The sequence below is a fragment of the Bolinopsis microptera genome, chromosome 1 (assembly GCF_026151205.1).
Source record: "Bolinopsis microptera isolate Bmic1 chromosome 1, MBARI_Bmic_1.0, whole genome shotgun sequence".
NCBI classification, from domain to species: domain Eukaryota; kingdom Metazoa; phylum Ctenophora; class Tentaculata; order Lobata; family Bolinopsidae; genus Bolinopsis; species Bolinopsis microptera.
Genome location: NC_087072.1, coordinates 24,846,712 through 24,863,140, shown reverse-complemented (window position 1 = coordinate 24,863,140; position 16,429 = coordinate 24,846,712). Strand labels below are relative to the sequence as shown.

The window sequence follows — 16,429 nt, the reverse complement described above, 5'->3', positions numbered from 1 at the left end:
TATTTGTAACCTAGTTTTAACCCGGCTATATTTGGCCATACTTTGCAACGATGTAAACTCTACCTACTTAAATGAATTAATCAAATAGAGGTAATTGAGATATTATGTTGTTGAACGTTTCACGTTTGGATTGTTCTGGAGAGCAGATAAATGATGTTTTAAATATATTCTATTTCAATTTTAACATACCTATAATATTAATTGATGATATTTTATACTAAATTTATGTTTAAATATAAAAGTGCCTCACTGTTGGATGATCTAGAAACAAACTTTAATTGATTCACAATACTTTGTCACAAGCTTTGAAAATCTTTTGATAATCTACAGAGTAAATGGAGTAATGGCGATAAGAAGTTGAGAGTCGGATGTGTACAGTTCGATAAAACTTAAATTTGATGAAAAAAGACAATTTGAGAAAAGACAATTTTATTATTTATCACCAATTCAATACATAATCAATAAATATATATCCGAATAAATTTGATTTAAAATTAAATGCTAGCAGCTAGCGCGCTTGTATTTGATCAATATACACGCTGTTAAAATGAGTCTTACCACACTATGAAGTGTTGAGATTTAGACAGTAGACAATCAACATATTATTAGAATGTGCATTTTTCACTGCCTAAAATTATAGCAATATGATGTAGTATATCGAGCTATTCTAAGTTTGAAATTCAAGTATCGTTTTATATTGTTTATTTTTTTAATTAAATAGATTGGTTTACATATTTTAAAATTATTTACGATTTTAAAATTGCTTTAAATATTTGTAACCTAGTTTTAACCCGGTTATATTTGGCCATACTTTGCAGCGATGTAAACTCTACCTACTTAAATGAATTAATCAAATAGAGGTAATTGAGATATTAATATGTTGTTGAATGTTTCACGTTTGGATTGTTCTGGAGAGCAGATGAATGATGTTTTAAATATATTCTATTTCAATTTTAACATACCTATAATATTAATTGATGATATTTTATACTAAATTTATGTTCAAATATAAAAGTGTCTCACTGTTGGATGATCTAGAAACAAACTTTAACTGATTCACAATACTTTGTCACAAGCTTTGAAAATCTTTTGATAATCTACAGAGCAGACGTTTTCGCAGTTTAACAAAGTTGACTGCTTCCCGCCACTTAATTGTCACTAACATTTAAGATCCGGCATGATTTAAAAAAAATTCATCTTATTCCGAAACCCCAGTAATTTTACAATAACAATTTCGAGATTTTTTGCAAAAATCTGAAATTTTGATGATTTTCATTTGATCTGGAGTTTGCAGGTCAGAAATTCGACGTTTTGCTCTAATAGAATCCTATATATTTTATATCCTAATAAGTTTATCTCAGCAGACATGGTCGTGAAGCTAAACTTTAGAACAGACTTCACCCACCTTCTGAACAAAGAGAATAAGATAAACCACACAGTGAAAGTGGTGACAAAAAGTGAAGTTATAGAATGCAGTGGAGCAGTGTTATGTCAACACAGTGATATTCTACTGCAACTAGTTGCTAAGGACAACGAACTCTTCCTAGACAACTACACTCACGTACAGGACTGTCTCCTAGTTCTTCACGGAGCTGAGGTTGCTCTTAACATGGACAATATCCTGGATCTCATGAAGTTCAGTGTACAGTTTGGTATCAACGAGATTTACCTGCAGTGCCTGGATTGGATTGAGAACAATCTAAGTGTAGAAAACGTTCCGGAAATTTTCCAGCTTTGCAATAGTGTATCAAAGTTTGCCAAACTATGTGATTGGACTTTACCGGCGGATGTTTTTACCTCCATAGTTATTTACCTCAAAATGGTTGGTCCTGGTGCTGTTCAAGATCTTTTTGAGTTAAAGAGTGATCCAGATCATGATAAACAGATTGAATTCATGAGTTTCATATTAGAAACACGTGGATTGATCGTTCCTTTTGTTGATTTGTTTCAGGAAGCAATTTCATATACAAATGTTGGGATTGTTCTTCCAATTATCTGTAAAAATGTTGATAAACTTAGCAGACTACCCCTAAAAAGTCTCCGCAGTGTAGTTGCAAAAATAAATTCTTCTGCTGCTATGGTTAAAAGTGATACGAAAATAATTAATGATCATACAACATTTAAAGACGAGGTGTTGTCGATCTATTTGCATTCAGAGTCCATCTTTTGCAATGTTCCCGAGTACATCCCAATGGTTGCTACCTGTCTCGCTGATGCTATTGTGAGGGACAAGCTTTGGAAAGGCATGACTCCTGACCAGTTGAAAGACTCACAGAAGTTGTTTGACTCCCCGTCGCAACACTTTGTTTACTCTGAAATAATGATTGCTTGGGTTACTGAGAAAATGCCAGATGGGGATGTGTTTCATAACATAACTGGGTCATTGATACCTTGCCAGTTTGATGCTGATTACATTACAATGCTGAACGATAAATACAAAGCTCTCGGGTATTCTGAACCAATACCACCTCCATTACTTAAGAACTGGAAAAAGCCTAACCATGTTATAGAAGCTTCTTATTACGACTCTTCAAGTGCCACATTTTACATCCAGCTAAGAATATTGTGTAGAAACGGCTGCGATACAGGCTCTCAGTACCGTGTCCGGTTCGAGGAACCTTCAAATAAAATGTGCGCACCACAGCTGAACTGGTCGTGGTACTCCGGGGGGTACTCCGAGACACCACCTACGACACTAACTGAAGATTTTCTGAGGTGCCCCAAGGATACAAAAGGAGGCACAGTACCAAAGGAGAGACTTCAGTTCTATGGAGCTACCGATAAAGACGTTCATCTTCAGTTCCATACAGACTGGTCTGACACCTTTGCTAAATGGAGTAATGGCGATAAGAAGTTGAGAGTTGGATGTATTCAGTTTGATAAAACTTAAATTTGATGAGGTGTTGAGATTTATAAGGTAGACAATCAACATATTATTAGAATGTGCATTTTCAACTGCCTAAAATCATAACAATATGATGTTTGGAATTTAAGTAGTATGTTTTATGTTACAAGAGAAACTCGCTGGGTTGGTAATAGAAACAGAACCTGTAATAAATAGGATTTATTACACCAATAATATAAACATTCAATGTTCCAATTATCCATTGTAAATATATAATAGTATATAGATCATTGTAAATATATAGTTTAAAGGAATACGTACCGGTTGATACTCTACAATAACATAAATCTTCTTTCTACAAACTTAATCTTCTTTCTACAAACTTCAACCGGTTCTCATACTATGAATATATAATGATTAGTATTCTGCTAAGTCTAACATTCCCCCCTATTTAAAAACTTTTGAAAATAGCTCGAAGCTCTTTAAAAACACTTAAAAACACTTGACACGTAGTCATCCTAAATTCTACAAATTGCTTAAAAGAACGCGCGTGCGCGGTAAAAATATTTCAACTTTTCACAATCCAATATTAGAAAATTGCTAGTCGTTAGTTACTTCAAACAAAGAAAATGTCCCAATCTCTCAGACAGAAAATTTTGACTGCCATACACGTAGCAAACGTGTGATTAACAATATCTACTGGTAAATTCACAGTAAATAACCAATCTTTTCACCTCTTTCATATCGTAACTAAATATAATCTGTCACAACTCATGTCACAGTCTCAGTGTAACACTCTATACGAACATTACTACTGTCACATAAACCACACTAGTACCATGAACTGTGAAACTACTTGTACTGACATGTACTAACATACTAATTCGAATGAATGTCATTGTGAAATGTTAGGGTAGAAATGGTGATTTTGCAACATTATTCTAATCGAAATTATATACGGTAAGGTAAACTATACTCGTAATATGAGTAATATAAGGTAAGTAAGCTACTCAAAACGTGTAATCACGTAATAAAATCATATTCAATACGTGTAATCACCAAAATATACGTTATTCAAAACGTGTAGTCAGGGAAAAAAGTAACTAACAAGTTAAAAAACGCTAAAAAAAATAATAAATTATTCAAACAAACATAGTTAATCTCTCTCCAGAAACTCTCCTCTCTCGATCACAGTGCACAACTGCTCGCAGTTTGCATCTTTCTTTGTTAAACAATCTGCCAACATGATGTCAGTAGGTATCCATGTTAATGACTTCAGTGTCTTGTTGGAGAGTGCTTGTTGAAGTTCTGCTAGGTCGAGTCTCAGTCTCTTTTCTTCACACTGCTTCGATGTATGAACGTGATCATGTAACTGTTTAGAATCAGCGAAACCTTTGATTGGTATGACTTCACTCTTCGGATCTCCGTACAGTATCTCTGACAGTATTTGTCGGACATAGATTGCAGCTCCCATGGCATCTATGCAAGCTAGAGTTTCGGCTCCAAACGCCGAGTGCACGACACGTTTTATCTTCCTAGAACTCCAGTCGATTAAGTTAGCCGTTTTTCCGTTAGTTAGAAAAACAAGGTAACCTCTCCCACTCTGTGTCTGTCTTCCGTTCTCTGTGAACGTGTTTCCAACACTAGCATCAGTGTAGAATGTGATCGAAATGTTGTCTCTCTGCAGATCCAAGCCTTTGAAACACAGTGATTTTGGTCCTCCTGCGATCTTCTTAGTAACTTTGTTCAACACCTTCACATGCTTGACACAAGCATTACTGCTGTACGTAGACAGCTCCAGTGTATCAAAGCTCAAATCTGGACGGGTTTGGCCACTAAGCCACAACATTCTCCCGAGTTGTTTCTGGTACACTTTCTTTTCTTCTTCTGTCAGCTTCGACTCTGGCTGTTTCTTCCGTTCAATCGACAGCTCTGTTGTTGTGATGCTCTGTCCATATCCTCTCTGATCGATACGAATTACACCCTTTTCTGTGTCTTGCTTCACGTTCCATCCTAAATATGTGAAAACTCCTGCGTGGATCCTCGAGATTTTAAAATCTCGTCTCACTCTGTCAATAATCTCTCGATGAAAAGTCGGTGTTCCTGCATACAACAAATCATCTACATGAGTAAGAACAATCCCGTGTAGCTTATCATTCCTCACATATCTGAATACACACTTGTCTAGCACAGACATGGTGCATCCTCTCTCTGTTAGATACTTGCTCAGCGTTATGTACCATCTTCTGGCAGCATCTCCTAAACCGTACACCGGTTTCTTTAACCTCCACATCACACCCTGCTTTCTGATATCAGCAGGTGGTTTCAAATACACCTCACGAGTCATTTCATCCGATTGTAAAAAAGCTGCAGTAACATCTAGCGACTCTAGACTCCATCTTGCACTTGCGGCTATTGCAAACAGTAATCTCAAACTCGTCTTGTTTGATGTCGGGGCGTCAGCTCTGGGATAATTCTCTTCGTAACCCCTAGCAACTAGTCTCGCACGTACTTTCTCTTTACGCTTTGTCACTATCCAACGAGACGATACTGACGGTTGTCCCACATCTCTTACTTCTTCATAGACTCCAAACTCACGAAACTTTAACAACTCTAATTCTTTAGCTTCTTTTACGCCATGATCTTCTGTGAACACCTTGCTCACACTAAATACAAATCTGTCTTCTTCTATGAAAAGTAGTTCCTCATCACTGTCCTCTTCTTCGTCTTCCAAAAACATGAGTCTTTCCACTGTCATCCCGTCTAAGTCCACGGCCAGGGTTTTTTCTTCGTCTTCTATCTCCAAGTTATACTCATTCTTGTACTGACCTGTCGATTTTCCTGCCCGACTTGTCACGAGTCCTTTTGTCCAGTCTTCGGTTTCTTGGCCTCTAAATCTCACTATATCATCCTTCTTGAGATTGAGAGCTCCATTCTTCACCGGTTCTACATTGGTCCAGTCTTCTTCAATCTTCACTGGCTCTACACTGGGCAAGTTCTCTTCAACCACGCGACTAATAGTGTTGTCTTCAGTTTCATTCAACACCTGCACTACAGGATCCTCTGTATCTCCCGATTCCTCACAGTCGCTTTCCTCTGGTTCTTCTGTACCTTCAGATTCCTCACGGTCGCTCAATATTATCTCTCCATAAAGACGACTTCCGCCTTGTCTACGGATCCCACGTGTGACATTCCTTTGTTCCACTCCCATTTGGAGTCCTACAATCCTCCCGCTCCCGTCTGTACCACGGGTCTTTGCCTTTCTGCGGGGTTCTTTATCAACTGCAATCCCGCCAGCACGCGTGCTACGAGTCTTTGTCAGCTCTTCTTCGTCATCACTAGGTTGATTCAACTCTCTAACCCTCCCGCTCCCGTCAGTACCACGGGTCTTTGCCTTTGTGCGGGGTTCTTTATCAACTGCAATCCCGCCAGCACGCATGCTACGAGTCTTTGTCAGCTCTTCTTCATCATCACTAGGTTGGTTCAACTCTTCAACCCTCCCGCTCCCGTCAGTACCACGGGTCTTTGCCTTTGTGCGGGGTTCTTTATCAACTGCAATCCCGCCAGCACGCATGCTACGAGTCTTTGTCAGCTCTTCTTCAGTGTCCTTGTCAGTGTCTTCATCATCTTTATCATAAGGGTCTTTTCCTCCAGCTCTCGCCTTATTCACTTGATCATCCGCTGTCTGTTTCAGTACTACTTTACAGGGGTTGACTCTTATTAGTGCTCCACCATGCTTGATCAATACGGAGTTTGCCTGTTGTCCCACTACATGTGCTGGTCCTAAGAATTCTTTGTCCTTCTTATAGTACACGATATCTCCAGATGTGTACCTAGCGTTGTTCCTGGTGAACACTCGCTCTCTTAGTACCTTTTTCAGTTTCTCTGAGTTTTCGAGTTTCACAAACTGTCGTCTCGCTTCCTCTAGTGCGTTCAAGTTATCTGCAACAACTTTGCTTGCTGTTTTGTTGTTCAAGCTTGGCAGATTCTCTTGGTTCATGACTGAAGGCACTGTGGGATTTCTACCAAACACTAGTTGGTATGGTGTGAAACCAAAAACATTATTCAGTGAGTTCTTCGCATTACAGGACCACCCTATTGCTATCTCTAAGTTGCAATAAGATGGTTTCTGTTCTTCTATCACTCCGTCTATCATATTAGACAACATTGAGTGATGCCTCTCGACCATCCCGTTGCACCATGGTGATGCTGCTGGTGATGTCTTAAAGTTAATAGAGCACATCGAACACATTTCCAGGAAATCAGTATTAATGAACTCTCCTCCGTTATCACTCATTATGGTCCCTGGTCGTCCAAAAATGCTGATCCAATGTTTGAAGATCAGTTGGACTATCTCTTTTCCTGTTTTTGTAGTTAACGAGGCTGCGACTGTATATCTTGTGACTGTGTCTATGATGTGGATGATCCAAACGCCACAACCTAGTTTCTTTAAGTCCATCGCAATCACCTCATTGAAGACGTTTCCGCTAGGTATTGCTACCTTTCTTTTCGGAGCCTCTCTAGTTTTGTGTTTTATACAAAACTCACACTTCGCTTCATACTGTTCCAACTCTCGGATGATTTCTTTGCTGTTTTCTACTTCGCTGGATTTAACCCACTCTCCTATCTTCTTTGCTGATCCATGAGCAAAATATCTGTGCAAGTGCTGTGCTGTTTTCTTTGCATCATTCACATCAACCAGGAATGTCATTTCCTGTGCATGTGGCGGTACATCTCTTGAATCCTCTCCTCTCCCGATTGACACCACCATGTGTCCTGAAGCTGTGTCTAGGATTGGTTCTTCTCCGCCGTGAGCATACACTTTCTTCTTTCCTACATCGATGACAAACCTGTGTTCATTCATGGTTTGTTTTGACAGCAGTAACGGAATGTCTGTGTCGACAACATGTGTTCTAATCACTATGTTCTTACCAAACATTTTCACAGGTAAGGTTACAAGCTTTCTAGCCACCACGCTTTCACCATCTCCAAAGCGAAATGTTGCTTTACTGTTCTTTGTCTTTAACTTTCTCGCTTCTTCCCCTGTGAGTGACTCTGTGTAGACTTCTAGCCACTTTTGTCCACATACCGTTGCAGACGCACCTGTGTCTAGTAAACCTTTGTTTACAGTTTCTCCGATGAAGTATGTATACTGTTCGTCTCTTTCAGGTAGAACTACTTCGCTCGTCATATCAGCCAGGTATGTATACCTTTTTCTTTGACCATCTGTCTTATAAGTATTTCTTTGACCTTCTGTCCTGTAAGTATTTCTTTGATCTTCTGTCTTGTTATAAGAATTATGAGGGCAGTTTGCTACACGATGGTTTGGATTTTTGCAAATATAACAACCCTGGTAGTTTTGGTTGGTTTGATTTGTTCGGTTATTATTGCCATTTCCATACTTTCTGAACTTTCCTTTCCCCCTGAACGGCCTTCCGGTATTGTAAAGAACACCCTCATCTTCACTTTGTGCAGTTTCTCCACTGGCACTGCTGCTATTTCGACTTCTTTGGTCTGTAAACATGATGCCCTGTTCTTCCTTAATAACAGTTTCTATCCGGGTAGGACTTTCAAATGGTACTTCATCTCCAAATGTCTGCTTCAACGATTGGACCATCATTTTATAGTCTAGCTTTGTTATTGTTGCTTTAACAAGCCGTTTCTGGTCCGGGTTAAGGTTTGCTTGATTGAGAAGTTTATACGCTAACACTCCATCCTCGTACACTACTTGTCCTCTCAGTTGGTCTATCTTCTTTCTTTTCTGTTCAAAGTCTCGCACATACAGGTCCATTGCTACACCTTCTGGTCTCTTATAGTGTTCGAAATCTTCAATTGCCATGAACAGATTGTGTGTGGCGTCTTTAAGAAACAGAGAATCCAGCTCTGTTATCAGCTTATCAACTCCGGTTTCATCTCCTAACTCTGCTGGTGCTATTTGTAGTGCTGCTTCATACGCTCTTCCATTCATGAATCCAATCAGACGGCTGGCTTGTTGAGTTTTCTTTGCTGTTGTTCCCAACTGCCACACTTTGACTGCTTTCTTCCAACGGCTGTAGTCGCTGTCATCCTCTAGATTCGGTATCCTCTCGCTCATAATGTGAATGAATGTGAAAATTACTACAAACACAAAACACTGACACAAACAAATGTACACTGACTATAACTAACTAACACGAGTTTTAAATCTAAATTACTTTCAACACTTCAATACTTCGTATATACTTTCTAGTTAGTCTCTTCTTCTTTAAATTAACTGAACAGTCTATAACAATTTCTTCCAATTACCTTTTCTCTCCTTTCCTCTGGTTCTTCTTCGGTGGATCTGTCGTCTCTCACAAGTTAACTGAACTGCTACCACTGTTACAAGAGAAACTCGCTGGGTTGGTAATAGAAACAGAACCTGTAATAAATAGGATTTATTACACCAATAATATAAACATTCAATGTTCCAATTATCCATTGTAAATATATAATAGTATATAGATCATTGTAAATATATAGTTTAAAGGAATACGTACCGGTTGATACTCTACAATAACATAAATCTTCTTTCTACAAACTTAATCTTCTTTCTACAAACTTCAACCGGTTCTCATACTATGAATATATAATGATTAGTATTCTGCTAAGTCTAACATTTTATACCTATCGTTTTAAATTGTTAATTTGTTTAATAGATTGTTGTACACGTTTCAAAATTATTTACGATTTTTAAAATGTTTTAAATATTTTTAACCTAATTTTATCCTTGCTATATTTGGCCATAATTTGCAACGATGTAATTTATATCTACTTTGCATCTATCAAATAGCAGTATTTGAGATATTATGTTATCGAATCAAATCTAACGTATGGATTGTTCTGGAGAGCAGATGAATGATATTTTAAATAATATAATATATTCTATTTCAATTTTAACATGCCTGTAATATTAATTGATGATGTTTAAAAATTTGTCACAAGTTTGATAATCGTTTGATAATCTACAGTTGTAGATATTGTTTTAGTGATTCGAGTTTACTGTTCCAACTACATAAATGAAAAATGCTTTTCTTTGGCCTGCTTTTCCGGCATGATTTTCAATAAAATTCACCTAATTCTGGAACACCAGTAATTTTACCATATAAATTTCGGTTTAACCTAATAAGTCTATCTCAGCAGACATGGTCGTGAAGCTAAACTTTAGAACAGATTTCACCCACCTTCTGAAAAAAGAGAATAAGATAAACCACACAGTGAAAGTGGTGACAAAAAGTGAAGTTATAGAATGCAGTGGAGCAGTGTTATGTCAACACAGTGATATTCTACTGCAACTAGTTGCTAAGGACAACGAACTCTTCCTAGACAACTACACTCACGTACAGGACTGTCTCCTAGTTCTTCACGGAGCTGAGGTTGCTCTTAACATGGACAATATCCTGGATCTCATGAAGTTCAGTGTTCAGTTTGGTATCAACGAGATTTACTTGCAGTGCCTGGATTGGATTGAGAACAATTTCAGTGAGGAGAATGTCCTTGAGATGTACAAAATATGCAACAGTGTGTCTAAATTTGCGAGACTTTGTGGAATAAAGCTACCTACTGATGCATTTTCTCATGTTATTACTTATCTAAAAATGGTTGGCCCCAATGCTGTTATTAATCTTTTCAACACCGACTCTGAAGCTAATCAATTGGATTTCTTGAGATTTTTTCTTGAAACAAAAGGCTTCATGAGCAATTTTGATGATTTGCTTTGTGATATTATTTCGGAAAACAATATTTCAATTGTACTTCCACTGCTTTGTAATAATTTTGACGAACTTAAGAAATTCTCTGAGAAACATTTCCGAAACTTGATTACAAGAATCGATTGCACTTCTGTTGCAAGTCTCGCACCCAGAGATTATGTATGTTATAAGGAAAAGCTTCATTCAATGTTTTTACAAGCTCAGTCCCCTTACAATACTTCACATTCCCTTCTTAAAGGATTAATTTGCCTAAGTGATACCATACTCCAAGGAAAGCTTTGGAAGAAGATGAACAAAGACCAGATCATAGATGTTCAGAGATTATTTGACACACCTTCACAGCATTTTATCTACTCAGAGATCATGATAGCTTGGATCAATGAGAATAAACCAACGCAAGAAACAGTGACTGAACTGTGTCAGACGTTGAAACCGTACAAGCTTGGTGCTGACTACATCTCCATGTTAAACGACAAGTGCAAAGTCCTCGGATACATTGAACCCATATCAGCTCCGTTATTAACCACTTGGAAACCCGTTAACCATTACATCACAGATACTGTTTATGCCGGTACTGTAAATAACGGTACAGGAATCGTCATGAAATTTAGAATTTTGTGCAGGAGTACTTGTAATTCAAGTAAAGTGTACACCGTTAACTTAAATCAAAGTGGCAGTCATGGGCTCGAATGGAGCTGGAACAATACAATTCCTTCTACTGTAACTGATGATTTTCTGAAATGTCCCCTTGAAACTGTACAAGACGGGGCAGAAAAAGAGCGATTTACATTTTATGGAGCAACTAAAGATGACGTCCACCTTCAGTTCCACACAGACTGGACTGACACTCTTGCTAAGTGGAACAGGGGTGGTAAAAGGTTGAATGTTGGATGTGTACAGTTTGGTAAATTCTCCGATTAACTTTTTTCCTATATCGTTAGATTAATAGTATGGATGTATGGATTAAAGTTAAGCTAAGTTAAACTCTAAGTTAAACTCAAGTGCTACATTTTATATATTTTTAGATTGTTTTAAATTGTTTTATTCGTTTAATAAATTGTTTTAATTTTTACATGTTTAAAAATTATTTATGCCTTTAAAATTGTTTTAGAAGTTTTTGACCTAGTTTTATCACGGCTATATTTGGTCATACTTTGCAACGATATAAGCTATATCTACTTTGCATATATCAAATAAGTTTATTTGAGATGTTATCATGTTATCGAATTAAATATAACGTATGGATTGCTCTGGTCAGTAGATTATTGATGTTTTAAATAGCATATTCCATTTCAATTTTAACATACCTATAATATTAATTTATGATATTTTATACTAAATTTATATTTTATTATGTTCAAATATAAAAGTGTCTTACTGTTGGCTGATAGTAGAAGGGAATGTATGAAGGCCCGCCATCAAGTGGCACCCAGCCACTCACAGCACGCCCTCAGGTCACGTGACAGCACGTCACAAAGGTCACGTGACAGATCACATGTCATGTAACCACGTGACAAGCTCGTCAATCAAATGTCAAGGTCACGTGACATTTGATTGACCAATAAGGAGTCAGAACGTCATGATGAATAAATTAATAATCCCGACTAAAGGATCTAAAGTCTGATTAAACGGTTGCCAAGCAGGTTCCTGTCACTTGATTACCGGTCACGTGTTTAGCTTAAGCATCATGTGACATGAATGTTATTGAACCTCGAGATCACGTGACAGGAGTCACTTGATTACCCGTCAGAACGTCATGATGAATAATTCAATAATCCCGACTAAAGGATCTAAAGTCTGATTAAACGGTTGCCAAGCAGGTTCCTGTCACTTGATTACCGGTCACGTGTTTAGCTTAAGCATCATGTGACATGAATGTTATTGAACCTCGAGATCACGTGACAGGAGTCACTTGATTACCCGTCAGAACGTCATGATGAATAATTCAATAATCCTGTCTAAAGGATCTAAAGTCAGATTAAACGGTTGCCAAGCAGGTTCCTGTTATTTGATTACTGGTCAAATGATTCTTCACGATTTACCCCGGTCCAGTCACCACTCCAAATAAGCAGAGGGTGACATAACGAAATGTGGTGTAGGGTTACCATCGCTCGACCTCCTGGAAATTACAAGTCTTATCATCAATTTTCTGACATTTAAGCAATAGCTACAGTATCTGAACCACATTTTCACCCTTTAAGATATAACAACTGTTAGGTAGCCTAGTGGTTAGAACATCCGTCTTCTGCACAAAAGGTTCAGGGTTCAAAGTCGAGTCTAGGGAGTAGCTAAGGCTCCATACCATTCACTATTATTAACTATTAAATTTGCTTGTTATAAATTTGATAAATTTCGAGAGACAAATAAAACTACCGTTTAATTGATAATTTGTTGTTGTCAACATTATAATCATAAATTGAAATCATCAAGAGTAAGATTGGGTACATAAATCATTGTATAACAGTTGCACGTTAATGGTGTTCTAGTACAGGTAGTTAGTTCCACCAACTACTTATTCAGATAAAGTTTGAGAATCTTATCGACAATAGTAGTGTTTTCGTTCATCAGTTTGTTTACATCAGATAGACTTGTAGTGGTGATAACTGCATCCAATAGAGATCGTTCTTCCAAACTTAAAATATCTGTTAGGTCTTCTCCGCTGTCAATTAAACGCTGCTTCAAGACAACAAACAATTCGGTTTTCATCATGTATGAGAATAAAATGTCAAAACATTTATTTTGCTCTTTACACAATTTACTTTGTAACAGGACGTCTAGAGATTTAAGTAAACTCGATATCTTTTTACTGTTTGGTTGTTTGATTGGTACTCCTTTCCGCTTGCCTACGTGTTGCCAGTCAGTATCAGATTCTAACTCTTTAGCACTATATTCTTTGTTGGACTCATCATCGCTACTTGTTACACCACTAAATTCATCATCACCACTACCTGGTACATCAGAGTTAGAACCACTTTGCTGAGATTCTTCAGAAACTATTGTATCAACATCTGAACATACAGAATCAGGACCCTCCATTTTGACATCAGTCGCATCTGAGTTAGCTTTTGACAGTGGCTGTAGAATTGCAGAACTTTCATCTGACTCTCGGTTCTCTCGATGATACCTACTAATGTGTGAGGACAGACTATATTTATTGGCAAAAGACTTGTCACAGAATGAGCAGGTTACAGAATTCATAACTGCAGTACAAACGTTTTATAATGCTATGCAACAACCATTATATAGCAATAATCGCATAAAATCGCAAATAATCGCAAAATAATCGCATATAATCGCATATAATAGCATATAATAGCATATAATATCATATAATAGCATATAACAGCATAAAATTGCAAATAATCGCATATAATTGCAAAATAATTGCATAAAATAGCATATAATAGCATATAATCGCATATAATCGCATATAATAACATATAATAGCATGTAATAACATTTAATCACATATATAATCACGTATATTATCTCTTAAAATCACATTTTATTATCTATAATTGCATATAATTGCAAATAATCGCATATAGTAGCAGGGAGAATATGATCCAACTTATACATTCAACATATTAAAGATCTTTTTCAAAGATTTATTTTCATGCTGATTGCCAAGCATCATCCTGGAGATGAAACTGTAACTCTTGAGTCTACCAAAGACTGCACCCAACATGTAGGAATACTTCCTAGTGCAGTGGGGACATTAAAGAACCACACCAGACAGGACAAGGAGATCATGGTGAATTCTACGTCAACTAGCCAGACGGAGATCATCTTCGAGATCTATCACTTTCTGGATTATCATTCATAACCAGTAGTCAGCGCACCATTGATTTCTGCTTTCAAATGATAACTGCTAATACTCTTGTCGATTTTATTGCACAGAAACCAGCATTTGACCGGGACCGGGACCGGGAATAGCTCAAAATTGTCAATCCCGGTACCGGGATTCCCGGTACCGGGAATCCCGGTCGATTACTGGTGCATGCAACTGGCCAGGTTTAGGTACCAGGTGATTTTTCCTGCAATTTGGTAGTTGTGAAACATCACCTTGGATTTCTGTTGTCACAAAACGTACCTTTTTAGACCTTTTCTCAAAGCATATAATAGCATATAATCGCATATAACCCTTGAATCTACCGAACGCGATTGTATGTTATTATTATATGCTATTATATGCAATTATATGCAATTATATGCTATTATATGCCATTATATGCTATTATATGATATTATATGATATTATATGCTATTATTTGCGATTATTATCATTATTCATTCAGTATTCATTCAGTATTCATTCAGTATTCATTCAGTATTCATTCAGTATTCATTCAGTATTCATTCAGTATTCATTCAGTATTCATTCAGTATTCATTCAGTATTCATTCAGTATTCATTCAGTATTCATTCAGTATTCATTCAGTATTCATTCAGTATTCATTCAGTATTCATTCAGTATTCATTCAGTATTCATTCAGTATTCATTCAGTATTCATTCAGTATTCATTCAGTATTCATTCAGTATCCATTCAGTATTCATTTAGTTTTCATTCAGTATTCATTCAGTATTCGGCATTTATTCAGTATTTAGCGGATTTGTTCAGTATTCATTTAGTTTTCATTCAGTATTCATTCAGTATTCGGCATTTATTCAGTATTTAGCGGATTTGTTCATGTGGAGTGTGGCACATCACAACAAAAGTACCTCCTTCCTAGATCAAGAGTATCGTGAGATTTGTCCATGTGGAGTGCGGCACACCACAACAAAGGTGCATTCTTCCTAGATCAAGAGAACCGTGAGGAGTATGGTATGAGGTGATGTTGTATTGAGTTACATTGTCGGGGGGGTCAATTGTCGAGGGGTCAATTATCGGGGGGGGTCAATTGTCGGGGGACAATTTTCGCCCACCCAATGGATTATATATGCGATCGAATGATATTACATGCGATTATATGCGATTATATGCTATTATATGCTATTATATGCTATTATATGCTATTATATGCGGTTATATGCGATTATATGCTATTATATGCTTTGAGAAAAGGTCTAAAAAGGTACGTTTTGTGACAACAGAAATCCAAGGTGATGTTTCACAACTACCAAATTGCAGGAAAAATCACCTGGTACCTAAACCTGGCCAGTTGCATGCACCAGTAATCGACCGGGATTCCCGGTACCGGGAATCCCGGTACCGGGATTGACAATTTTGAGCTATTCCCGGTCCCGGTCCCGGTCAAATGCTGGTTTCTGTGCAATAAAATCGACAAGAGTATTAGCAGTTATCATTTGAAAGCAGAAATCAATGGTGCGCTGACTACTGGTTATGAATGATAATCCAGAAAGTGATAGATCTCGAAGATGATCTCCGTCTGGCTAGTTGACGTAGAATTCACCATGATCTCCTTGTCCTGTCTGGTGTGGTTCTTTAATGTCCCCACTGCACTAGGAAGTATTCCTACATGTTGGGTGCAGTCTTTGGTAGACTCAAGAGTTACAGTTTCATCTCCAGGATGATGCTTGGCAATCAGCATGAAAATAAATCTTTGAAAAAGATCTTTAATATGTTGAATGTATAAGTTGGATCATATTCTCCCTGCTACTATATGCGATTATTTGCAATTATATGCAATTATAGATAATAAAATGTGATTTTAAGAGATAATATACGTGATTATATATGTGATTAAATGTTATTACATGCTATTATATGTTATTATATGCGATTATATGCGATTATATGCTATTATATGCTATTTTATGCAATTATTTTGCAATTATATGCGATTATTTGCAATTTTATGCTGTTATATGCTATTATATGATATTATATGC

The 16,429-nt window shown here is 37.1% G+C and overlaps 1 protein-coding gene across 1 annotated transcript; it reads right to left on the bottom strand.

The window, feature by feature from the left end:
* Positions 1-3,862: 3,862 nt before the first annotated feature.
* LOC134819435 (uncharacterized) lies at positions 3,863-9,471 on the bottom strand. The gene is made up of 2 exons (XM_063829386.1): positions 9,364-9,471; positions 3,863-9,245 (listed from the first exon to the last, which is right to left on the bottom strand). The coding sequence occupies exon 2, from the start codon at positions 8,937-8,939 to the stop codon at positions 4,002-4,004; it is 4,938 nt and encodes a 1,645-aa protein (XP_063685456.1). The 5' UTR covers positions 8,940-9,245; positions 9,364-9,471; the 3' UTR covers positions 3,863-4,001.
* Positions 9,472-16,429: the final 6,958 nt, after the last annotated feature.